At 42.7% G+C, this 26,223-nt stretch overlaps 1 protein-coding gene across 3 annotated transcripts; it reads left to right on the top strand.

The window, feature by feature from the left end:
• The first annotated feature begins 310 nt into the window (after nt 1-310).
• Nucleotides 311-26,166, top strand: RBBP7 (RB binding protein 7, chromatin remodeling factor). 3 transcript variants are annotated; one of them, XM_031005737.3, is made up of 12 exons: nt 311-804; nt 1,620-1,764; nt 7,731-7,876; nt 11,977-12,150; nt 13,112-13,227; nt 16,981-17,141; nt 17,950-18,076; nt 18,197-18,274; nt 18,703-18,779; nt 21,524-21,581; nt 24,878-24,988; nt 25,713-26,166. In XM_031005737.3, exons 1-12 carry the CDS (start codon nt 789-791, stop codon nt 25,779-25,781), a joined length of 1,278 nt encoding a protein of 425 aa, XP_030861597.1. In that variant the 5' UTR covers nt 311-788; the 3' UTR covers nt 25,782-26,166. The 3 variants fall into 3 exon arrangements, with proteins under 3 accessions (XP_030861597.1, XP_055232637.1, XP_030861595.1); XM_055376662.2 differs by having other exon boundaries at nt 387-804; nt 18,197-18,409; XM_031005735.3 differs by lacking the exon at nt 311-804 and adding an exon at nt 933-1,346.
• The last annotated feature ends 57 nt before the right edge of the window (nt 26,167-26,223 follow it).

Here is a 26,223-nt window from a genome sequence, read left to right as displayed (position 1 = left end):
TGCATGTCCGTGATTATCAGGGAGACTTTGAAGGCACAGTAATCTCTCGAGAACAGGAACCATTTTCCCCTCTTGCTCTGAGATTTTGCTTGGCTAAGCGGCGGCAGCCTCCCTGCCCCCCTCTCACCCCCACCACCGCTGCCGCTACAAGCAACCACGCCCCGCGGGCCCCAAGGCTCGCAGCCCCCGCTCAGCCGGCCAGCCGCGCCTCCATCAGCCCCGCCCTCGTGCGCCCCCATCCGCCCCGCCCCCTCGGGCCCTCAGCCGCCCCGCCCCCGCGCGCCCCATCCGCCTCCGCGGCCGGCCCTGGGAGCGCCGGGCGAGCCCTCGCGCCTGCGCATCGCCAACTTCCTGCCGCGGCACGCTCCGCCCACCCCCAGAAGCCCGCCTCCGAACGTCGCGTCAAACCCGCCCGCCGCGCGTCATTGGTCTCGGCGCCGGAGCCGTTGGCTCCCAGACCCGCCTCTCCGCCTCCTCTCACTTTTCCCAGGGTGGATGCGCCTGCGCTCAGCTGCCTGGGCGGGCTGGGAGGCGCGGGTTGAAAAGTCTCGTTCCAAGTTTGGAGAGAGAGAGAAGAGCGCCTCAGACCTCGGTACCCGCGAGCGGGGAGGAGGCAGGAAAGAAGGACGCGGCGTCTGGGGAGCACCCAGGCAGCAAGACGGGGCCCGGGCTTTCGACAGCGGGGAGTGTGACGCGCTTGGGAAAGGCAGGAGCGCCAGCGGTCGGGCTGCTCTTGGCTAACGAGGGGAGTCCGAGGCGGCGGCGAGGGGCGAACGACCCGACGCAAGATGGCGAGTAAAGAGAGTAAGAGGCCCTGCGGGGCGGCGCGCGCCGAGGCCGCGGGGGGCGGCGGGCGCGCGAGGCCGCCGCACGCGCCGGCGAAAGGCGCGAATTGGCGTGCGGAGCAGGGGGCGGGGCCGGGCGCGAGGCTGGGCGCGCGCCTCGAGGGGCCTGCGCGGGACGGGACCGCCGCGCCGAGGGCTCCGAGCACTTCCGGAGCCGGGCGCGGGGCCGAGGGCTGGGCCCCCCTCTTTCCTTCCCTCCTCCAGCGGCTGCGCTCCCTCCGGCGCCCGCGGCACCGGGGCGGAGGCGGCCCCCGCCGCTGGGAAGCGAGCGCCTCGGCTCCTTCTACGCGCGCGCGCGTTGACCGCCTCGGGGTCGCGGCCCTTGTCCGGGGGTTGCTGGAGCCCTCAGGCCTATGGCTGCCGAGGCGGGCGTCGTGGGAGCTGGGGCCTCCCCTGATGGGGATTGGAGAGACCAGGCCTGTGGGCTTCTGCTACACGTGCATTTGTCTTCCCTACTGGGTCGCGCAGCCCCTGTACGTACAGGTCGTCATCTTAGAACAGGTGCGAACAGCTGTAACAGGGTAAACAATTTCCATGTCCGTGTAATTGACTACCCAACATGGTGTACGCAGGGGGTATTGATCTCAATGGAAAAAATAGGCTTCCTGATTGTTAATATTTTCTCCACCTTCTGGAAGAGCAGTTAGTTGTCCGTGTCCAAATTAGAGGTAAAAGGAAAGAGTACATGAGGTGTGGCCATCTTGAGGTGACCTCCAATTTCTGACTTTGATCTATCTTAGCCACTTAATTGTGTGGGCTTTCTCCAAATTTCAGTGTTTGAAGATACTGTGGAGGAGCGTGTCATCAATGAAGAATATAAAATCTGGAAGAAGAATACACCGTTTCTATATGACCTGGTTATGACCCATGCTCTTCAGTGGCCCAGTCTTACCGTTCAGTGGCTTCCTGAAGTGACTAAGTAAGGGTTTCTGGCAACTTTTATTTTGTTTAAATTTAACTGTCGTTCTGAATTTCCTAGTTTTGGCGTTTTATGCATAGAACATAAGTATGTAATCAGCCCTTGCATGAGGTGGCAGGTGGTTTTTATTTTCAAAACTTACGTGATTTGTGGGATGATTTCTGGTGTATAGTGTGGTGGTAAAAGGGGAGAAAGAAGCTGTTGTGAGATTAATGGTGTTTGGAGGAAGCACTGAATATATTTGACATTTCCTGGGCTTGAATGTAGAGCAGCATCTCTCTGGGCCCAAACTAATGCGTTTCTTTAAAACTTTATTGAAAAATAGAATATTTACGGAAAAATTCACACATCTTAAGTGTTGTATGGCTTGATAAATTTTTACAAAGTGAACACACGTAACAGTCACCCAAGATAAATACATTTTAATTGGTAAAGGGAAAAAGACCTTGTCAACAACTGACCAAAGAAAAGATGTTATCGGCTTATGGAATACACTTTGAGATTGCTGTTAAGTCTTCATAAGAGTATTCTTTTCTGTTACATCTGCAGTTTCTCTGGTAATAATTGCTGGCATTTATTGAGCACTCAGAACAGGGCCTGGCACATCTGAAGAATCTACGTCCTGTTGTTTGTTGTAATCCTCATAATAGTACTATGCTGTAGGTACTTTTCATCATCCTTGTTTTACTGATAAGGGAACTGGGAGTGAGAGTTTAAGTGCCATCCCAAGATCACACAGCTGGTCCCTGCATTAGACTGCCTTTCTCATTCACTTGCACCTTTTCTAGTAGGAACTTGACCATGTACTTTTAAAGTGTATTAAATATGGGGCCAGGCACAGTGGTTTATACTCCTGTAATCCTAGTGCTTTGGAAGGTTAGCTTGAGCTCAGGAGTTCAAGGCTGCAGTGAGCCATGATTGCGCCACTGCATTCTAGCTTGGCCAACAGAGTGAGACCGTGTCTCCCAAAGAAACAAAAAACAAAAAAGCATCTTAAATTTGGGTGTTGCGGGCATATAATTTAAAGAGGATTAAATGAAACTCTAACCTAAAAAGAGGATTTTGCAACAAGTTATACAAATAATAAGCTAATTTTGGCCGGGTGTGGTGGCTCACGCCTGTAATCCTAGCACTTCGGGAGGCCGAGGCAGGCGGATTGCCTGAGCTCAGGAGTTCAGAACCAGCCCAGGCAACAAGGTGAAATCCCATCTCTACTAAAATACCAAAAAAAAAAAAAAAAAAGCCGGGCGTGGCAGCGTGTACCTGTAGTCCTAGCTACAGGCTACAGGGAGGCAGAAGCAGGAGAATTGCTTGAACCTGGGAGGCGGAGGTTGCAGTGAGCCAAGATCGCACCACTGCACTCCAGCCTGGGTGAGAGCGAGAATCCGTCTCTTAAAAATAAAAATTATTATTATAATAATAATCTAATGTATATAAAACTGCTCTTACAGTAGCCAGGTTCTCCATATGCAAACATTGATTTCCATACAGATAGGAATTTCCACTAGGCTTCCCAAAAATCTAAATGTAAATGTACAGATGTGGGAAGAGTAGAGAAGAACTAAATGATGGAGACTTGGAAGCATTGACGTTTACAGCCACCTTTGAACAGATTGAAAAATAGATTAAGCATCATATACTCGGGTATTCAAGTTCTGGTTTGGAGCATCGTGTGCATTTGCCTCTTTGGTCTGTTAAGCAGATTTAAAATGTATTAACTAAATTTACCTTTTGGGGGATCTTTTTGACCCACTGTAACATAATAGAAAACAGCAGGGGCTTTAAACTTAGAGACCTGGGTTAGAATCATGCCCCTACTTCTTAGCTTCATGAACTGGGGCCGTGTTGTCTGGGCTGTAAATGGAGATGTTGGTCATACTGACTACCTACATTTGAGGGAATGAAATAAGATCATGCATGTTAAAGTGCCTGGTGCAGCATAAGTACACGGTAAGTGGTGACTGATGCTGATTCTCCCACCCCTTCCTGTTCAGAAATAATTTGTCAGGATTGAAATAGCTCTGTTTCTTCGTTTGGATTCAATGAAAGCTACTTGCTGAAGTTTTTTTTAAAAAAAATGTTACCTATAATATGTAATACTTAGGAATGTAACAAAATGCTTTAATTAAATTATTTAATGTGTATCATGGTGTTCTTTGTATACAAAGCGGTTGTGGGATTGGGTTGTGGGATGTGCAGTGGCTTAGAGAATGTAAGAAAATGCCAAGCAGCCTGCATTCTTGGATGTTGAGGATTGCTGTGTGGTTCTTTGCAGGGTTCAGTTTGGGGTATAAAGGGACTGTGTTTTATCACCATACAGAACAGTAAAAATGTTGACTATTCTCAATGCCTGACTCTGAGGAACAAGATCCTACTCCACCTCATAGGCCTTTCTTCTGCTGACTTACAACATGCTTCATAACGATTACTTGGACTTTCTTAGCTATTGTCCTTCAATTGAGTTAGGTAATTGTCCAAGTAATTGATTTGGCTTTCTTTCTTTCTTTCTTTCTTTCTTTCCTTCTTTTTTTTTTTTTTTTTTTTTTTTTGAGACAGTCTGGCTCTGTCTCCCAGGCTGGAGTGCAGTGGCGCCATCTTGGCTCACTGCAGCCTCCACCTCCCGGGTTCAAGCGATTCTCCTGCCTCAGCCTCCTGAGTAGCTGGGATTACAGGTTTGTGCCACCACACCCAGCTAATTGTTGTATTTTTGGTAAAGACAGGGTTTCACTATGTTGGTCAGGGTGGTCTCAAACTCCTGACCTCGTGATCCGCCCGCCTTGGCCTCCCAGAGTGCTGGGATTACAGGTGTTGATTTGGCTTTTAAAAGGTTTTATTTAAGTATCTCTAAGAAATTTGTTTTAATTAGATAGTTATTTCATATCTCTTGTTGAATAATGTCTTAAATATATTGAGACTAACTTATTGTCTACCTAAAAAGCTTTGTAATTTTTCAAATTCAGGAAGTACAAAAGGACGTAGAGTGAAGAATAAGTCCCCTTTCCACATCCCTTACTGTCCTACTTCCTTTCCCCAGTCATTGTTTTCAATTTCCTAACCCATCCTTGCCAGCGTGTAGAAGTGCATACCTGTATCTTCATTTTTTATGGTAGCAAGTTCTTCACTTGAGTTTGTCAGTTAAGAGTATGTATTGGAGATTTTCCTGTCAGCATGCTTGGATATGCTTGTTCTTTTCAAGAGTGCCATAGAATTTTGTTTATGGATACACTGTGTAATGTATGATACCAGTTCCTTACTGATGGATATTTAGTTATTTTCAGTCTTTTTCCTTCTATAAACAATACTGCTGAGAATAATCTTGCAATAGGCCATATTTATGTGATGCTTGGCTAAATTTCCTAGTGGTGGTTACTGGGGTCAAAGGATTCTGCGCTGAAAATGAATAGGCTTTCTTAACCATTAGTGCTTCTGCAGCCTTTAGGTACATCCAGTATTGGAGGAAAATAGTGTCATATTGATTGGGAAAACAGGCTGTGTTTTAATGATGGAGGTGAAGGGATTTCTAGTAAAAAGAAAAGTCCTCATATGATGATCAAGTTGGGGAAAACTGGAATAATTAAATTTGAGTCCAGAGGGATTTTTAAGCTCCTCCAGTCCGTCTTGGGACGGTGTTCCTTAGGAAGGGCCTGTGATAAACTGACCTACGTGTTATTTTTTACCTGTTGGTCTTAGTTTTCCTGCTTAACTCCACAAAAAACGAGTGACTTTTTTCCTTTGATGACAGTACCAGCATTGCTCTGTGGTGCCTTCTTTCTCTCAAGCATTATTATTTCTCTTTTTAAATATTTATTTAAATTTTTGTTTTTTGTTTTTGTGTTTTGTGTTTTTTGTGGAGATGGGATTTTGCCACGTTGCCCAGGCTGGTCTCAAACTCCTGGGTTCAAGCGATCCGCTTGCCTCGGCTTCCCAAAGTGCTGGGATTAGAGGCGTGAGCCACCACATCCGGCCAAATATTTATTCTTTCTTTCTTTCTTTCTTTTTTTTTTTTTTTTTGAGACAGGGTCTTGCTATGTTGCCCAGGCTGGACATGAACTCCTAGGCTCAAGCAGTCTTCTGTAGTAGCCCTAGTAGCTGGTACTACGGGTGCACAGCACTGCACCTGGCTTACCCTTTCATTTTAAGCCACTATTCCCTGTAAAGGTTTGATTTTTGTCCAAGTCCTCATAAAGTATGTTGCTTAGAGCCTAATTTTAATGGTTTTACTGGTTAAAAATAAGTGGGCAAGCCAGATATGGTGGCACACATGTGTAGTCCCAGCTGCTGAAGAGGTTGATGCAGGAGGATCAACTTGAGTCCAGGAGTTGGAGGCCAGCCTGGGCAACATAGTGAGACCTTGTCTCTTAAAAAAAAGAAAAGATCGGGGATGGGGGGCACATGTGCTCATGTGCATTGCCCCCTACACACATATAAAGACCACCTAAGATGGAATTAATTAATTTTTTGATAGCCACATCATATTCTTGGCCCACTGTGCATGTATCAACCAAGACCCACGTTTTCTTTCTTTCTTTTTTTTTTTTTTTTTTTGGAGACGGAGTTTCACTCGTTGCCCAGGCTGGAGTGCAATGGTGTGATCTTGAGATCTTGACTCACCGCAACCTCCACCTCCCATGTTCAAGTGATTCTCCTGCCTCCGCCTCCTGAGTAGCTGGGATTACAGGCATGCGCCACTATGCCCGGCTAATTTTGTATTTTTTAATAGAGATGGGGTTTCTCCACGTTGGCTAGGCTGGTCTCGAACTCCTGACCTCAGGTGATCCGCCTGCCTTGGCCTCCTAAAGTGCTGGGATTACAGGCGTGAGCCACGGTGCCCAGTTGTCTTTTTTTCAAACAGGTTGCTATTGCTTAGTCACGGCTGCCTTACTCTGTTCTGGGGGGAGTGTGTCTGTGTGTGTGTGTCTCTTCTCCATGTGCACACACTTTTTTACCGTAAGCCAAATTTTGGTAAAATTGCATCTTGTATTTTCTTATTACTAAATTACTTGCCTAGAAGTAATCAATCTTTTTAGAAAAAAAAAAATTGAATCCTTTGCGCAGCTGAAATTTAGAAACACATAAATGGCCTAACTTGTCTTGTGTTAGGGCCTAGATCCCTACTTCTCAGTCCTCTTCATTGAAGTGGGACCATGGAGCACAGTTGAAAATTGTATTCTAGATAATACAAATGGGAAAGCCTTTTTGATAGATACTGATGCAAAAATCACTGCTTGGACCAAGGTGCCAAGAGGTTTGGGCAAGTTCTTCAGCCTCAAGGTGTTTCCACAGAACAAGGTGTAACAAAGATACCTCAGTAAAATTGAGAATGTTCGTTTCATAAACTTAGGTATCATAAACGTCAGTGAGTTTCACATCATGCCATTTGCACTTACAGCCTATTTTATTCAGTGAAGAAACTGAGGCCCCAGGGAGGTTGTGTTTTAAGCAGCTGCATTTTAGTTTGATCCAGGATTTAAGCTAAGTTTTTTTGATTCAACACTTTCTGTCCATACTACCTTGTAGAATTTCTTATTGGGAAATAAGAAACATCTAGTGTATAAGATATTTTTAGGTGGGAAGAAGATTTCTTTAGGTGGGAAGTTGTGATTTATGAGTGTGGGGATTGTTGGTGGATTCCTGTGTAGATGTTTGTCTGTGTTTACTGAGTTGGGTCTACCTTCCCCGGAGTGCTGCTCTATAAAAGGTAGTGTTCACGCTGATAATTGAGGCACAGGAGGATGGCTCTTTGGGAAAGAAGCAAGCCCTCTGCATGTTGTAGCTAGAATATTTTCTTATATTTGCATATGTGGGGATTGTAAAGTTGGTAACCAGAGGGGGAGAAGATACACAGTTGATGCTAAGTATATATTTGCTAAAGAAATATGAATGTATTTTGAGGGAACTAGACTGAATTTGTTAGCAATTGGAGATTTCTTGTAGGATTAGTGTGACTTATTTTCTTTCTTAAACAGACCTGAAGGAAAAGATTATGCCCTTCATTGGCTAGTGCTGGGGACTCATACGTCTGATGAGCAGAATCATCTGGTGGTTGCTCGAGTACATATTCCCAATGATGATGCACAGTTTGATGCTTCCCATTGTGACAGTGACAAGGGTGGTAGGTATATCATATATTCCAATATTGGTGTCAAAGGGAAAATGTCTCTTTCAAAGCATATGCTATTAAAACTATACTATTAGCTTTTGGCCCAGTAATTTAACTTCTAGGACTTTATTCTACAGAACTTCCCACCCACATGTGCACAAGGATTTTAGTCGTAATTGCAGAATTGAAAAATTAGGATCAACCTTGTAACCCAGATGTTGGTTCATAGAAAGTTGGTTAAGCACATGGTATGTTTGAAATACTACTCAGCAATTAATAAGAAAGGCCAGGTGCCATGGCTCACGCCTATAATCCCAGCACTTTGGGAGGCCAAGGTGGGAGGATTGCTTGAACTCAGGAGTTCAAGCCCAGTCTGAAAAACACAGACCTCATTTCTACCAAAAATTTTAAAAAAAATTTTTTTTAGTGAGAAAAATCTGTAGGCACTGGTATAGGAATGTATCCAAGATAAATTAAGTGACTAACTGCTATGTGTAATTACAATATTCCACTTTGGTAGAAGTAATATGTGTTGGTGTGTGCAATGGGTATTTTTTGTTTGAGGAGAGAGGCAGTAGTGGTAGGGTTAATTTAGGAATCTGTTGGCTGCTTTTTTCTTTTTTTAATTTGTCAAACATATACTCTCCTGTTTTGGTATTCCCATGACCACCCCAAGTTTGGTGATTTCGCTAGGACTCCCAAGAGCAAATTATACTTGTGGCTAAAGTTTGTTACAGTAAAGAACTCAAAAGCAGCAGGAAAAAGATGTACATCGGCAAGTTCAGGGAGGTCTGGCACAAGTCTTGTCCAAGGCCACACAGGATGTGCTTTCTGGCAGCAAACTGCAGGGACATGTGTGAAATATCTCTGCTCAGGGAAGCCTGTTTGGGTCTTGGGGTCTGAGGCTTTCTTGGGGGACTAGTTGCATAGGCACATCCTGCTGACAACCAGCCACAGCAACTGTAACTTGAGGACCCCAGTAATACAAACTGAGGACCCAGTAATAAAAGAAGGTACGTGTCATCAATCTTGATATCTGCAAAATAACCCTGACAAACTGGTACAACGCGGTCCATTGCTCCAGGTGCACACCACAAAATCATCAGTTCATCAGTGACAGAAAGAACATTCTGAGGTGCATGTTCCCAGGAGTTAGCCAAGGGTCAGTAATAGGGTCCCAGTGTTCCTCAGAGACTCCAGGGCTAAGCACCCAGACTGCTGTATTAACTCTTTCTTCACAGTCCCAAATGGCTTAACGCTATTAGCACTTTCTAATACGTGCCTTAGGGTTTTTTTCTTATTGAAAATAAAATACTGGCCAGGTGCAGTGGCTATACCCATAGTCCCAACACTTCGGGAGGCCAAGGCAGGAGGAACGCTTGAGCCCAGGAGTTTAAGACCACTCAGGGCACACAGTGAGACATTGTCTCTATCAAAAAATAAAATTAAAAATCAGCCATGTGTGGTGGCGCATGCCTGTAGTCCTAGCTACTTGGGAGGCTGAGGATCGCTTGAGCCCAGGAGTTCGAAGCTGTAGTGAACTAGGATCACACCACTGCACTCCACCCTGAGCAACAGAGCAAGATCCTGTCTCAAAAATATTACATTCTCTAGTGTAGTGAAACTGCTAGGTTGTATGGTGTATTCATTGTCAACTTCATAGAAAACTATTTTCCAAAGTGATTGACCCAGTTTACTACTCCCACAATTTACTGTTCATTCCCCGACAACTGTATGCATTATTTCTTTAAATATTGGGGGTTTTTTGTGTTTTGTTTTTGTTTGTTATGAGACAGGGTCTCGCTCTGTCGCCCAGGCTGGAGTGCAGTGGTGCGATCTCGGCTCACTGCAACCTCCACCTCCTGGGTTCAAGTGATTCTCGTACCTCAGCCTCAAGAGTAGCTGGGATTACAGGCGTCCACCACCATGCCCGGCTAATTTTTGTATTTTTAGTAGAGACTGGGTTTTGTCATGTTGGCCAGGCAGGTCTCGAACTCCTGGCCTCAAGTGATTCGCTTGCCTAAACTTCCCAAAGTGCTGGAATTACAGGCATGAGCCACCACTCCCGGCCTGAATATATTGTAATCAGAAATTTTTAAATGGCTTTTAGCCCTGAAGTATGTATTTACCGGGCTTGCAGTTTAACAGTCTCTGCATAATGATGTTAATATATTATTAAAGTTACACATCCAGTGTATTCTAACAAGTAGCTGAAATAATTCAGTTAATACCTTTGTTAATATTCAGTATATATATATATTTTTTTCTTTTTTTTTTCTTTTTTTTTTTCGAGACGAAGTCTCGCTCTGTCACCCAGGCTGGAGTGCAGTGGTGTGACCTCAGCTCACTGCAACCTCTGCCTCCCGGGTTCAAGCGATTTCCCGAGTAGCTGGGACTACAGGCGCCCGCCACCACACCTAGCTAATTTTTTGTATTTTTAGTAGAGACGGGGTTTCACCTTGTTAGCCAGGATGGTCTTGCTCTCCTGACCTCGTGATCCGCACGCCTTGGCCTCCCAAAGTGCCGGGATTACAGGCATGAGCCACCACGCCCAGCCAATATTGAGTTACATTTTTTAATGGATATTATCATTAAGACAGTGACTTTTCAAAATTTTAAGTTTGAGAAAACAAAGCTCTGTGTTCAAAGTAAATCCTACTTGGAAGCCCCGCCCCCACCCCTTTTTTTTTAAAGGAGAGCTCTTCAGGTTGTTTTAGCTAAAGGGATCAGGAAACTTGAGTATCTTTGTAGCAGAAGGGTTAGAGCCACTGGAGTCCATGGAATGGGATGTTGAAGGTCAAAGTGGAGCAGATTTGGAGCAGTCTCAGGAGGGAGGAGACGATTGGATCAGGAGGGGTCTTAGCATGCCGAGGCACATTTCTTCCATTGACACCATGGAACAGAAGGTGCTACGAGGAAAAAGGATCCTTTTGCATGTGGTCACATGAGAGTAGTGGGTAGAGGAGCTTTGGAGTAATCGTGGATTTGAGATATGGTTTTTTCAACCACACTGAAATAGTAAGCTATGTTTGCTTCAGAGAGGAACGGCTAGATACTGATATTAAGACATGGAAGCGAATGTTCATTAAGCATTCCACATAGAAGGAGCTGCCTGGAACTGAGAAATGGTTTGCTCCTTTTGGTGGTTGCTCCAGGTCCCGGTCTATTTTACTTCTTACCTGCCTGGTTCCAGTAGGCATTTGTGTTAGTTGTCCCTGACCTGAGACACAGGGTGAGCTAAAATGGAATGTGCAAAGAAAAGGCAATATAGGTCAGGAAGAATAACACAATTGTAATGTGAACCCTCCTATCTTTTTAAGCGTCAGCAACTAATTCAAGTTTTTTATCTATGAGCACAAAAAAGAATGTTCTTGTTTGCTGTATTTGCTTAGATGTTCTCTACTTGTATTCTTTCTGCTAACATGTTGCTACTTCTTGGAAGTTACCGTACTTTTTATATGACTTTGTTACTTTACAAGGCCTTTTTCATTATTATTTAATACTATAGTCTTATTCACACACCAGATGGGCGGAAAGGTTAACCTTGGCACTGCACTAGCAGTTAAACCAAGTATGCTGGCAGGGCCAACGTATGTGTGTTTAGGGACAGGTAGGGGTTAGCGTGGGTTTCTGATTGATTTGAGGATGCTTCTGACTTCAGACTCAAAGGGTGTTCATACTGTGGAGGGTTAAAACCTTTCCTGTTTTGATGAATCCTAAAATAAGATGCTAATTCAGTGCAGTACTTCCAGTGAGTTGTATTTGAACTAAAAAGCTGTTGGTCTGCTTATTATATGGTTACTTGAAATTTCAGTGAATAACTATATCATCTTCATAATTGAAAGAGGACAGTTGTTTTAGATCCAAGGTGGAACTGAATTAAGTTGCATAAGGCAGCTACCAATATTTTCCAGTGCAAATGGGCTTTAAGAATAAATTGATGTGGCAAATGAACCCACATTTTTGGGTTTTCTCTATGCATGTTTCTGTCTTTGTCTTGTCAATTTGTGTTGTATTCTGCCAGGTCAAAATCTGTTAGGTTGATTGAACTAAGTGATTTGTGAATTTTAATCCTGAGTGTGTGTGTGTGTGTTTCTTTCTCCTCACATTAGAATTTGGTGGCTTTGGTTCTGTAACAGGAAAAATTGAATGTGAAATTAAAATCAATCACGAAGGAGAAGTAAACCGTGCTCGTTACATGCCGCAGAATCCTCACATCATTGCTACAAAAACACCATCTTCTGATGTGTTGGTTTTTGACTATACAAAACACCCTGCTAAACCAGGTATGTAATAATAGAGTCAGGTCATTACTTGAGCAGTTTTCTTGATTCGAACTGGTAACGTTTTTAAGGTCAAAGTAGCATACTTTATAATATTTAAAGGTTTAAAAATTGCTTTGGGGGTCCCATAACCATCCTCAAGTTCAGGGATTTGCCAGAACTACCTAAAAGCAGCTTATACTAACAGCTAAAGTTTATTACAGCAAAGAATCCAGAGCAAGAGTAGGAAGAAAAAGATACACATCAGGGGAAGTCCAGAGGGGTTAGCTACAGGCATCTGAGTCCTTCCCATCCAGGGCCACGTGGGACATGTTTTGTCTCTAGCAGCAAACCATAGGAACATGTGCTAAATGTCTCTACCCAGGGCAAGCCCATTTGAGTTTCAGAATCGGGGATTTTTGTGGAGGTCTGTTGGCGTGGGCACATCCTGTTCTATGACCAGCCATGGTAACAAAATTGAGGACCCCAATAGTGAAGCCAAATACATTGTGAATCTTGCTAAACAATCCTACAAGTCTTGACAGGTCCCTATGGCATACCCCACTGCTCTGGGCTTACACAACTTTATCAGTCAGTGACGTGAAGAACTTTCTGAGGGTCACATTCCCAGGGGTTGGCCAAGGGTCATTTATGGTTGCAGGCTACCCTAGAGGCATGCAAGGACTGAGCAACCAGACCTGCTGTGTTAGAAATATTTCTAAAAAATTGGGGGGTTGCAGGGATAGGGTCACCACTGCCCAAATTTGTAGGATAGCTATAGTTTTTAATGTTTTTGTGTTGGAGATAGTATTAGGTTTTCCAAAGAAACCAATCATCTAATGGTCATGAGGCTCAATTTGCATTGGGTATTAAAGACCAGATCTTGTTCGTGTGCAATTGCTGTTCACTCAATGAAGGAGTGAGAATTTATTCTCACCAGTTCTGATAAACAGAGAATAACTTAATGTTTTTCATCTTTTCTTAGACCCAAGTGGAGAATGTAATCCTGATCTCAGATTAAGAGGTCACCAGAAGGAAGGCTATGGTCTCTCCTGGAATTCGAATTTGAGTGGACATCTCCTAAGTGCATCTGATGACCATGTGAGAAACGTATTCTTTGTAATTTGTTCATATAGTGAGAGCTGACGTGTCACAGCTGTGCTGAAGGAGTACTATATAGATGAAAGGTTTTCTAAGATAATACTGCTGATTATTGTGGTAACATTCCCCCAGGACTTTAGAGAGATGGTTTTCATACTGCCCTGTATGAGTCTTTGGATTCCACAAAGCTCTTTTGAAGTAGCCTTAGAATGGAGGGAGCATAGGCAAAAGGCCTCCCATTATTTAAAAGAGGACCCTCCAGGCCCTTAAAATGGAAACTGTAGAGTGTTTGTGGGACCTGATTAATATAAAGTATTTTTTAAGTGTACAATTCAGTGGGTTTTAGTATATTCACAAAGGTGCACAACTATTGCCACTAATTCTAGAATGTTTTCATTCGCTCTCTGAAAGAGAAATTCCATACCCATTAAGCAGTGACTCCCCACTCATTCCCTGCCTTCCCCCAGCTCCTGGTAAGCACTAATTTATTTTCTGTCTCTATAGAGTTATCTGTTCTTGGTATTTCATGTAAATGGAATCTCATATATGGCCTTTTCTGTTTGGCTTCTTTCACTTAGCATAATGTTTTCAAGTAACATTACTTATGTTCCATTCCTTTTTATGGATGAACAATATTCCACTGTATGGATATACCACAGTTAGCTTATTTGTCAGTTGATGAACCATTTGAATTCTTTCTACTTTTGGGCTATTTTGAATTATGTTACAAGCATTTGTTTACAAGTTTTTGTGTAGATGTATGTTTTTATTTCTCTTGGATATATACCTAGGAGTGGAATTATTGGATCATATGGTATCTCTGTTTAATTTTTTGAAGAATTACCAAACTGTTTTCCAAAGTGGCTTTCCATTTTACATTTCCACAAGCAATGTACAAATGTTCCAGTTTCTCTACATCCTCACTAATGCTTGTCTTTTTTATTATAGCTATCCTAGTGTGCATAAAGTGGTATTTCCTGGGTTTTTTTTTTTGTTTTTGGCTTGGGGGTGGGGAGTTGGTTTTTGTTGTTGTTGTTGTTGTTTTGTTTGTTTTTTGAGACGGAGTCTGTCTCTGTCACCCAGGCTGGAGTATAGTGGCACGATCTCAGCTCACTGCAACCTCCACCTCCCAGGTCCAAGCGATTCTCCTGCCTTAGCCTCCCAAGTAGCTGAGATTACAGCCATGCACCATGAAACCCAGCTAATTTTCGTACTTTTAGTAGAGACAGGGTTTCACCATGTTGGCCATGCTGGTCTTGAACTCCTGGGCTCAAGGAATCCTCCTGCCTTGGCCTCCCAAAGTGCTGGGATTACAGGCATGAGTCACTATGCCCAGCTCATTGTAGTTTTAATTTGCATTTCCCTGATGACTAATGATGATGAGCATCTTTTCTTGTACTTACTGGCCATTTGCATATCTCCTTTAGAGAAATAGGTATTCAAATTCTTTGTCCATATTTTAATTTTGTCTTTTTATTGTCAAGTTATAAGAGTTTCTTATGTATTCTAGGTATAAGTAAGTCCCTATGATTTTCAAAAATTTTCTCCCATTCTGTTGGTTGTCTTTTCACTTTTTTTTTTTTTTTTTTTGAGACAAGGTCTTGCTCTGTCACCCAGGCTGAAGTGCGGTGGCTCAGTCTCGGCTCACTGCACCCTCCACCTTTCCAGCTCTAGTGGTTCTCTACCTCAGCCTGTCAAGTAGCTGGGACTACAGGCGCCCACCACCACACCCAGCAAATTTTTGTATTCTTTGTAGAGATGGAGTTTTGCCATATTGCCCAAACTGGTCTTGAACTCCCGGGCTCAAGTGATCCACCTTCCTTGGCCTCCCAAAGAGCTGGGATTATAGGCTTTCTGAAAGGATGCTTCCCTCAAAGTGTGTATGAGACGGTTTCCCAAGTAGGGAAAGTGGATAAGTGGATTGTACTCAGTAACCCAATTACTAGTACCTTTTGAAGAGACCAGGCTGGGAATTGGTAGTAATAATAATAGCTGACATTTACCAGGGGCTACCCACATGCCAAGCATCATGCTAATCTTGCCAGGTCCTTCTGAGTCGGTGTGAATGGCAGGAGCGCCACATGTTCCTTTCTCTTCAGTTCACACACATTGAGTGTCTTCATGTGTAAGTAGCAACAGAGACTGAGGGCATATGTATTGTGTAAAAAAAAATTTTGTTACTGGGAAAATAGCCATTACTGGGAAATAGCTTTGTTACAGAAAGTCCTTCATGTGGCTGGGCACAGTGGCTCACGCCTGGAATCCCAGCACTTTGGGGGGCCAAGGCGGGTGGGTCACCTGAAGTCAGGAGTACAAGACCAGCCTGGCCAACATGGTGAAACTCCGTCTCTACTAAAAATACAAAAAAATTAGTTGGTGGCACACACCTGTAATCCCATCTACTCGGGAGGCTGAGGCAGGAGAATTGCTTGAACCCGGGAGGCGGAGGTTGTAGTGCGCCAAAATTGTGCCCTTGCATTCCAGCCTAGGCAAGAGAGTGAGACTCCGTCTCAAAAAAAAAAAAAAGGTGATTTAATAAAAACAGATGAAGCCCTTTCATGATCACGTGCTATGAATTTAAAAAAAAAACAAAAAACCCATACCAGTGTCGGTGGAACTATAATTAGTGCTAATATACCTTCATGGGATTATTTCTTATTAACTATTGAATGAGAATCATTGCCCTATACCTTGCAGTATTTTTTCATTAAAACTTTCCTCTTAACTCTTTCTGTGATAGGATGTCAAGACCCACATCATGAGGCCTCCTTATTTGTGGGCTGCTGTGACCTTTGAGGCCCAAGCAGAGGCCCCATGGCCTCTGCTTGGGCTCTGCTGACGTTTCAAGGAGCACATCATTGGGGATCTGTCTGTGGGCGCCAGGCCTTGACCTCTCAGAGTAGACTAGTAGAGGTTTCTGGCCCAGTGTCGTTTACCTGTCCCATCTCCTGATGTCTGTGGTGGTTTCTGCCATGAAGTGAAAGACTTGTCCATGAGGCTTTTGCTATGTGAGAGGCAGAGTTTAATTTTAATTCCCAGTCTTCCCATCCCAGTGTAAACTTTTAGGATGTGCATTTGTGTTCAGTAGATGCTGAGCGCCGGGCTCTTGGTGATTTGTTGTGTTGTCTAAGTGAATTTGGGGTACTTGAATGTCTGAATGTATGTAGGTAGAAACTCCAGCATCAGTGTCCTTACCTGCCACTGTACTCAGTCTCCCCTCCCCCTCATTACAGTGGAGTGTCCTTTTCCTCTGCACCTCACATGGAGGCTGCACCCACATACTCTTCTGTTTGCTTATATTTTCTCTCTTGTGTTTACCTCAAACTTTTATATAGTTGAATAGTTTTGTTTGTAATGAAATTATTTTAAATAAGATGTTAACATTTAAATTCAATCTCTTGACCGGGCACAGTGGCTCACACCTGTAGTCCCGGCACTTTGGGAGGCCAAGGCGGGCGGATCACTTGAGGCCAGGAGTTCAAGACCAGCCTGGCCAATATGGTGAGACCCCCGTCTCTACTAAAAATACAAAAAAAATGAGCCAGGCGTGGTGGCCTGCACGTGTAATCCCAGCTCAGGAGGCTGAGGCAGGAGAATCGCTTGAGCCCTGGAGGCGGAGGCTGCAGTGAGCCGAGATCGCACCACTGTGCTCCAGCCTGGGTGACAGACTGAGACACTGTCTCGAGGGAAAAAAAAAAAATCAGTCTCTTATTAACCCTTGTTCTTTTTTTTTTTTCTCTCCTTCTCTCTTAGACTGTTTGTCTGTGGGATATAAACGCAGGACCAAAAGAAGGCAAAATTGTGGATGCTAAAGCGATCTTTACTGGCCACTCAGCTGTTGTAGAGGATGTGGCCTGGCACCTGCTGCACGAGTCATTGTTTGGATCTGTTGCTGATGATCAGAAACTTATGATGTAAGGTGGAAAATTCAGTGGGATCTTGTTAAATGGGTGACCTGAATGACCATCAGTGATTGCTGCAGACTGTAGTTTGATGGTTTTTTTTTTTAAGTTATGGCTTTAAAAAACAGCTTTAGGTAGCTTACTCCTGTAATCTCAATACCTTGGGAAGCTGAGGCGGGAGGATTGCTTGAGACCAGGAGTGTGAGACTCTACACAAAATTTAAAAACAAAAAATTAGTTGGGTATGGTGGTGTGCACCTGTAGTCCTAGCTACTCAGGAGGCTGAAGTGGGAGGATCACTTATTATTTAGAAAAAAAGAAAACTAGGTATGGACATGTGAAGGAACATACTTGGTGTGGTGGTAAATATCAAAATTGAGATCCAGAGTGATGCCAGTTGGAGGTCAGGGAGGAAAATGATTTCATCAAGGTGTGGCCACAGGGCTTCATTCACTTATAATCTTATAAAGAAATACCTAAGGCAAATGTGACAAAATACTGGGCATTTGTCAAAACTAGTTTTAGGTATCAGATTGTGACATTATTCTCTACATAGTCTGTATTTTTTGTACACTTGAAATAGTTGGTAATTAAAATAGGAATCTAATTTAAAAAACAGGACTAACAGCCCTAGCTTGTTCTCTGTAGGTTTCAAATGTATCATTTAGTGGTCGAGGTCTGAATCACCAGCTGTGTGGTTGGTTTCTTCATGAAGGGGAGCACATAGTGGAGCTAGTTGTGGAGTGCAGTGACAGTGATGTGAGGCCGAATGTGAGTGTGTCATCCCTGGGTGCTGTGTGCCTTTACCTTTGTGTTTTAGATGGGACACCAGGTCCAATACCACCTCCAAGCCAAGCCACTTGGTGGATGCGCACACTGCCGAAGTCAACTGCCTCTCATTCAATCCCTACAGCGAATTTATTCTAGCCACCGGCTCTGCGGATAAGGTTTCGAAGTTTTTGCATTATTTGGTGTTTATAAAACCCAGTTCTCTTGTGCCTTAATCAGATATTTGAAAATTGTTAGGTAAAGCATAGAAATCATTTTCACTTGTTATTTTTCTTTAGACCGTAGCTTTATGGGATCTGCGTAACTTAAAATTAAAACTCCATACCTTCGAATCTCATAAAGATGAAATTTTCCAGGTATGTGACAGTTTTCTGGTGTCTGTATGTCAGGAAATGAAATCCAGGGATTCATCAGTTAAGCTATACCAGACTCGTGGGTCCACTATTGAAAAAAATGTCTTGTACGTGGTGTTACATGGAGATGCTCATAGGGTAAGGTACACCTTGTTGAAGAATTAAAAAGCTTCTGGGATGGTTATGGGGTCGAATAAATTTATTGAGATCCCAGGCTGAGTTCCTCAGTGCTGGGGAGTGCAGCCTTCCTGAGGACAGGATGGAGCTGAGCCCTTGCAGAGCACTTGAAAGTCGGGGACAAGAGAGTGAGGCCATCAGGCCAAGGATAAGATAATAGAGTGCAAGATGGGAAAATATCAGATTAGAACAACAGCCACAAACCTAACAGCGGATGATTCTTTAAATACATTTTCAAAATTATCTATTACTAGGTCCACTGGTCTCCACATAATGAAACTATTCTGGCTTCAAGTGGTACTGACCGCCGCCTGAATGTGTGGGATTTAAGGTAACTTACGGTCCTGTGACAAGATACTGCATAAATGTGCTTATCTGGCAAGTTACATAGTAATTCATAAACTAGAAAAGCAATTTGGTAATCCCCCCTTCAAGAAACCTAATATTAAAGAAACTTCTAAGCATCTTCCTAAAGAGCCTTTGTTCTGTAAAATAGAAGTGAAGCAGCAAATGGACCATAAAATAAATTTCTCTGGTGTGAGTTTTGTCTCTTAATATTCAGGCATGAAGGTGTATGTGTCTGTTTTTGTTTTTGCATTCAAATGACTGTATTTAAAACACACTTGATATAGAGAAATCAAGATGTTAGCTGTTTTATGTCTCATTGGATCTCATAGTACGTGTAGGCAGGACTGTTTTTTCTGGGTTTTTGTACCATTTACTTTGCTTTCAGTGATTCATTCTGCAGATGTGCACTCCTGCTGTGGGTTGTGTAACTGCTGGGGAGACCTTTGTGAAGGGGACAAGGACAGCCCAAGCTGTCAGAGAGCTTATGTTCTCTGGGGCCTCATTGTATAAAGAGTTTCTGCCAATTTTTAAAGTTCCTTTACTTCAGACTTGCTGTTCTAAGAATTTTAGACTCCTTTACTTTTTCATCTGAGCCTTTAGAACTTAATAAAGTTGCTCAGTTACATACTGCTCTGTAAAATGTCATCTTAAGTTTAAATCATAAAATTACCAAAAAATAACTTATTTCCTGCTTGTATTAAATATATTGCTTTGAAGTGGACTGAATTTAGTACAGGTTGAGTATCCCTTATCCAAAATACTTGGAATAAGAAGTGTTTGGGGTTTTGGAATTTTTAGGATTTTGGAATATTTGCATTATACTTAATTGGTTGAGCATCTCAAATCTGAACTGAAAGTCCAAATTCTTCTTCTTTTTCTTTTCTTTTCTTTTCTTTTTTTTTTTTTTTTTTTTGGAGACTGAATATTGCTCTATCACACAGGCTGGAGTGCAGTGGCGCAATCTTGGCTCACTGTAACCTCTGCTTCCCAGGTTCAAGCAGTTCTCGTGCCTCAGCTTCCTGAGGAGCTGGGTCTACAGGTCTACAGGCACTGCCACAGCCACCATGCCCGGTTTTGTATTTTTTACTTAAAAAAAAAAAAAAGGGCAGAGCTTTGCCATATTGGCCAGGCTGGTCTCAGACTCCTGACCCCACGTGATTCTCCCGCCTTGGCCTCCCAAAGTGCTGGGATTACAGGCATGAGCCATTGCACTCGGTGTGAAAGTCCAAATTCTGAGTGTCACGTGGTGCTTAAAGTTTTGGATTTTGGAACATTTTGGATTTGGGATGCTCAACCTATATATTAAAACCAAGGCTGCCTTAATTATAGAGGCAGTAATCCTCAGTATATAGAAGAAACGCTGGAGAATAAAATGCTTGTATGTAAAACTTAAAATAGCTAATGTTCAGGGTTCTGATGGAGCAAACTCTTGCCGTGATAAATACTTGAAGATGTAGAAAACCTTTAAAGCAGACAGTTGGGGGCATTGTATTTGATTTAAAAACAATTTTAGTAGTAAAATAAAACCTAAATCAAAACTATAAAGAGGTTGTATGAAGCGTACAGCAAGGTTTGGAAGTCTGATGCCCTGGCAACTGAATTGCCCCTGAAGGTGCCAATAATTTGTGAGCATTGTGTGTAATTTCTTCTTAGAATTATTTCTTAGCTTGTTTAATATTAAAATTACATTAGATAGGGGGCCAGGCATGGCGGCTCATGTCTATAATCCCAGTACTTTGTGAGGCTGAAGCAGGAGGATCGCTTGAACCCAGGAGTTCGAGACCAACCTGGGCAACATAGACCCTGTCTCTACAAAAAATTGTAAAATTACATTAGATAAAATTTGGGATTAAAATGGTGAGTTTTAGCAACTATATTGACAGGTGGAAGATAAGTATTGTCTAGCAATCCCACAGGTTTGAGATTGTTTGGTTAGTTTTATGGGAAGGGAAAAAATGTCTCACTTGGAGGGCTGGGTTTTGTTTTTTAGTAGTTGTTACTACTAAAGTCTTTGGGTTGGGTATAAGGATAGGGCTGATATTGATACATAAAGAGTGATTTCACTGTTGAGCACTGGCAAATTCTACAAATTGAAGTTTTTAAGAGAAAAACCATAAAAACGTTTCCTTGGCTTACACATTTCTCAGTTTTATTGCCATATCTTTAGACAGATCTATAGTACTGATTTGTAATTATATTTTACTCCTGGGATGCAAAAGGCTTTGAGTGAAGTATAGGGATTGCACATCAGTTCATGTGTAGATTTTTTTAACTATACATTTCACCTTTTAATTCTAAGGCAATAAACAGTTAATGAAGGGATTTTGAGTTGTTTATTATTGACAATAATTCCTCATTCTGCAACTTCAATTATGAACAACTCTAACTTATTTCCAGAAAGTAAACATCCCACCCTTACACCAAATATAAACAGTAGCCAGATGTGGCGAGGCCAAGGCGAGAGGATCGCTTTTGAGCCCAGGAGTTCAAGGCTATAGTGCACAGTGATCGTGCCTGTGAATGAATAGCCACTGACTGCAGCCTGGGAAACATAGCGAGGCCATGTCTCTAAGGAAAAAAAAACCTAATTGATTGTAGTATAGAAATAAGTTGTTTTTGTGAGTGTGTTTGTGTTTTAAGATTACTTTCTGGGCTGATACTGGTTTAGCAGATGTTCGTGCTACAAGAATTTCACTGATGAAAGCGTTATATTCTTTATTCTTACAGTAAAATTGGGGAAGAACAATCAGCAGAAGATGCAGAAGATGGGCCTCCAGAACTCCTGGTACGCATTGGCTTATAGAAGATGAAATGTCATATGCAGATTGGATTGTCATTGATCTCTTTATTTCGAGAATGGGTCAGAACTTCGAATTCTAGCTCTTGCAGATGGTTTCAAAATGGAGGCCCTCAAGGTTATTGCAACTGGGCTTTGACATTTATCAAAAATAGTAAATGGAGCCCAGTAGGTTTTTATGAATGTTTCACTGAGAATGGTTTGAGGTCCTGGAAAATAGTATATAGTAATTTCTCACTGATTTCAACTCTGGTATTTGTGATGGTTTGGGGATGGGGAGTGAGTATAATTGCTATTCAGTTGGCAGTACTTAACATTTCCTAACAGTATAGAAAAAATTTTAAATGCTTTTTAAGTTTCCTGCCCAGAAAAGGAGTGCTTTCTCAATCTTGATGTTAGCAGAGCCCACTATCTCCCTCCCATGCCTGACTGAAGCATCACGCATCTCCTTGGCCCTTTGAAAGCTTATGTGGTGGTATCTGCCCATCCTCATTCTTCCCGTCTGAGTCCTTCAGTGCTCACTTCGTCATTTTTCTATGAAGCATTGCCGGATTTAGCAATGGTTCCCTGTCCTTGCTCTGAATCCAACATTTGTCTCCTCCCATTATTTGGCAGATAGTCACTCATCACTCTGTCACTTACGATTTTAGTTCTAATGCCAGTACTCATTTTTGGCACACTTGTACTTTGTCCATGAGTTTTATTTATTCATTTTTTCTGTGAACCTATGGAGTATATTGAATGTCCACAAGTTTTCAAAGGTAAAGAAGGCCCTTGAGAGCAAGCCCTGCACACAGAAGATGTTCACTAGGCCCACCTTGTAAGAATGCCCCAGTCCCTTTTATTTTGATGACGGCTTTACTGAGATATAATTTACATACCACACAGTTCACTTCTTTAAACTGTACAGTTCAGTGGGGAGGGAGTGTTCTTGGGTTTTGGGGGGTTTTTTCTTTTTTTGTTCTTGAAGTCAGTGGTTTTTAGTATATTCATACACTTGTAAAACCATCACCACAAATCAGTTCTAGAACATTATTCATCCCCTCCGAAAGAAACTATAGCTATCACCTCCCAATTCTCTTCTTCCTCCAGCCCTTGGCAACTACTGTGCTACTTTCTGGCACTATAAGATTGGGCTATTCTAGATATTTCATATAAATATGACTTTTGTCTTTTGTCTTTTGGGACTGATTCTTTCACATAGTACAATGTTTTCAAGGTCTCCAGCTATTTTTTTAGGGAGAAGGGAAAACGTATTACTTTGTATATTATGCCTCTGCAACAATTCCAAGGTCCTTGAGAAAATACACTAGGATTTTGCTTTTCACAAGAGAGCTTGAAATCAAGGGACATTTGAGAGTAGTAAACTGGGCCTGGGCATGGTGGCTCCTGCCTGGAATCCCAGCACTTTGGGAGGCCAAGGCAGGTGGATCACGTGAGCCCACAAGTTCAAGACCAGGCTGGGAAACATGGCAAAACCCTGTCCTGTCTCTACAAAACAAAAAACATAAATTAGCCAGGTGTGGTGGCGCATGCCTGTAGTCCCAGCTACTTGGGAGACTGAGGTAGGAGAATCACCTGAGCCCGGGAAGTTGAGGCTGCAGTGAGCCATGGTCACACCACTGCACTCCAGCCTGGGCAATGGGAGTGAGACCCTGTCCCAAAAACAAAGTAGTAAACTATTCCACCAGTATGCTTTGATAACTCCTGTATGTATTCTAAGCCCCAGTGATCTTAAAATATATTCACTTGTGTACCCCTTAAGAGTACTCTCTCTGTCGCCCAGGCTGGAGTGCAGTGGTGCGATCTCAGCTCACTGCAACCTCCGTCTCCCGGGTTCAAGTGATTCTCCTGCCTCAGCCTCCCGAGTAGCTGGGACTACAGGTGCGCAACACCATGTCCAGCTAATTTTTGTATTTTTGGTAGAGACAGGGTTTCACCATGTTGGCCAGGATGGTCTTGATCTCTTGACCTCGTGATCCGCCCGCCTCAGCCTCCCAAAGTGGTGGGATTACAGGCGTGAGCCACCGCACCCGGCCAATATATTCATTTGTGTACCCCTTAAGAGTACTTTAAAAAGCTATTTACATTTTTTTTTTTTTAAGTCAAGGTCTGGTTCTGTCACCCAGCCTGGAGTGCAGTGGCGCAGCCTTAGTTCACTGCAACCTCCACCTCCCAGGTTCAAGCTGTCTTCCCATCTCAGCCTCCTGAGTAGCTGGGACTACAGGCACACCCCACCACGCCCGGCTAATTTTCGTATTTTTTGTAGAGACGGGGTTTTGTCATGTTGCCCAGGCTGGTCTTGAACTCCTGAGCTCGAGCCATCCGCCTGCTTTGGCCTCCCAAAGTGCTGGGATTACAGGCGTGAGTTTTACCCAGCCCCACCTCATATTTTTAACCCGATAAGATTATTCGGTAAAATAGATACATTGCATAATACCTAGTTGGCAGGCAGAGACCTCATTGTCAAACTAGAGTCAAATCAGACTTTGTCAGAAAGTGTGATGTCCCAGTTCCAAACAATGTATTTAGTACTGTCCTTGTGAAGAAGTGTTTCATTTAAATCTTAATTCTAAGATAAATAAGGCATAGTGCGTTCCTACGAGGTTGTCTCTTGCAGGGAACAACTGCTGTCTTCAGAATTGTTTAGCAAAGCTCTCACCTTAGGCATAGCTTATGAGGTACTATCTGGAGCTATGCTTTTGGAGCCAGGGATTTTCTTTCACCCTGGTGCTGTCTGTGTACGTTGGAAAGATGGGCAAGAAGTATGCCTCTCTCAGTAAAGTGGAGAGGGGAAGAACCAGAAGACTCCTCAGGCCCCTTGTATAATAGAAGAGTATGTTACATGGCATATAACGGATTGATTACCTTAGATGTTTGCACCTAACTGTATATGAGCAAATGATGCTGGATTAATGTTCATCATAATCAGTATGGAAATGGCATTTTGATTAGGAAAATGTCCTCATTCTTAAGGAATGCAGGCTAAAGTCTTCAGCCATTTCATTGTATAGGCTCATGGATAAAGCATCAGTTATGCTAGTATTACTTGGTGAATCTAGGTAAAGGGTATACAGGTATCCATTGTACTATATTCTGTCACCTTTTCTGGAGGTTTGGAAATTTGCAAAATAAGTATAGATTACTGAGCCTGTACCACCTTCTAAAACCAGACAGCACCCACCCCCAGTTGAAATACTGATAGCTCTAAAAACTTAGTAAAATCTTTGTTAGGATTAACAGGAGAGTATATGAAACCAAAGCTTTTTTTGTTCTTGTAACAGTTTATTCATGGAGGACACACTGCTAAGATTTCAGATTTTAGCTGGAACCCCAATGAGCCTTGGGTCATTTGCTCAGTGTCTGAGGATAACATCATGCAGATATGGCAAATGGTGAGTTAAAATGTTTTTCTTGAATGACTGTCTTGTAAAGGAGAGATTTACTACTTACATAATGTAATAAAGTTATTTTGAATATGTAGGTGCATATTATGCCAAACATTTACAGAAACTGTTTAAAAGAACTTTTTCCATTTCAACAATACAATCTTCAGTCCCATATGGTGCTTCGTCCACTGTTTGCTATTTGTAGCACCTGTCGGGTCAGGAGAAATCTCTGCATCTGCACTGATTTTCATTGTTGTTGTGCTCTTCATACACTGGAGTCTTGGCATTGCTACTCTGTCTCCAGTGTCTGTTCTGTGTGGTAGGCATGAGGGATACGGGAAGGAGAGGTCAAGGCATTCAAATGACACCAAGTTCTCTGAGGATGAGCACTAAGTAGCTGACATTTCTAAGGTGTTGTTAACCGAGACTTCCATAACATCTGGGCTACCACTTCCTCTAAACAATGCTTGAAGTGCCTTTGGAAAACATCTCTTATGAACAGTGATTGAAATAAGTAGTGCATGGATGGGTGGCTAAGTATACATACGGAATTACACACTGGCAAAGAATTTTTCAAAATACTGGCTAGCCTGCCATTTCCTTATTGAAGTTTTTAAGAGAGAAATGTAAAAATGAAACTAGTAAGTTCTAAATAGATTAAATTGTTTTTACATGACCTTGTAAAAACCATAGGGAGTTTTTACCTGTGAATTTATTTGGTTATCTCCAGGCTGAAAATATTTACAATGATGAAGAGTCAGATGTCACGACATCCGAACTGGAGGGACAAGGATCTTAAACCCAAAGTACGAGAGATGTTTCTGTTGAATGTAATGCTACGTGAATGCTTGATTTATCAAGCGCCAAAAAGGCATTGTATAGTAGGAAATGTAAGTGGGGTGGCTTATGGCTTCTTTATCCTCTGATTCTAGCACTTTCAAGTGAGCTGTTGCGTACTGTATCATATTGTAGCTATTAGGGAAGAGAAGAATGTTGCTTAAGAAAGAACATCACCATTGATTTTAAATACAAGTAGCAGGGTATTGCCTTTGATTCAACTGTTTTAAGTCCTCATTTTCTCAAACTAAGTGCTTGCTGTTCCCAAATATGCAAGAATAACTTTTACACTTTTTCCTTCCAACACTTCTTGATTGGCTTTGCAGAAATAAAGTTTTAAAATAAAACTTGTGTTTTTTTAAAAGCTTAGTAGGGGTGGGGGGGGCGGGGGAGTCTACTTTTTG

The sequence above is a fragment of the Gorilla gorilla genome, chromosome X, assembly GCF_029281585.2.
Source record: "Gorilla gorilla gorilla isolate KB3781 chromosome X, NHGRI_mGorGor1-v2.1_pri, whole genome shotgun sequence".
NCBI lineage: Eukaryota > Metazoa > Chordata > Mammalia > Primates > Hominidae > Gorilla > Gorilla gorilla.
Note: the sequence above shows the minus strand (reverse complement) of the source record. Positions and strands in the feature narration are given on the sequence as shown.

What these genes read in the sequence shown, in the direction of transcription:
- RBBP7 (XM_055376662.2), top strand. An exon ending in AAAACACCCTGCTAAACCAG is followed by an intron (nt 12,151 to 13,111) that starts GTATGTAATAAT and finishes ATCTTTTCTTAG; the next exon opens with ACCCAAGTGGAGAATGTAAT. An exon ending in CTGAATGTGTGGGATTTAAG is followed by an intron (nt 18,780 to 21,523) that starts GTAACTTACGGT and finishes TTATTCTTACAG; the next exon opens with TAAAATTGGGGAAGAACAAT.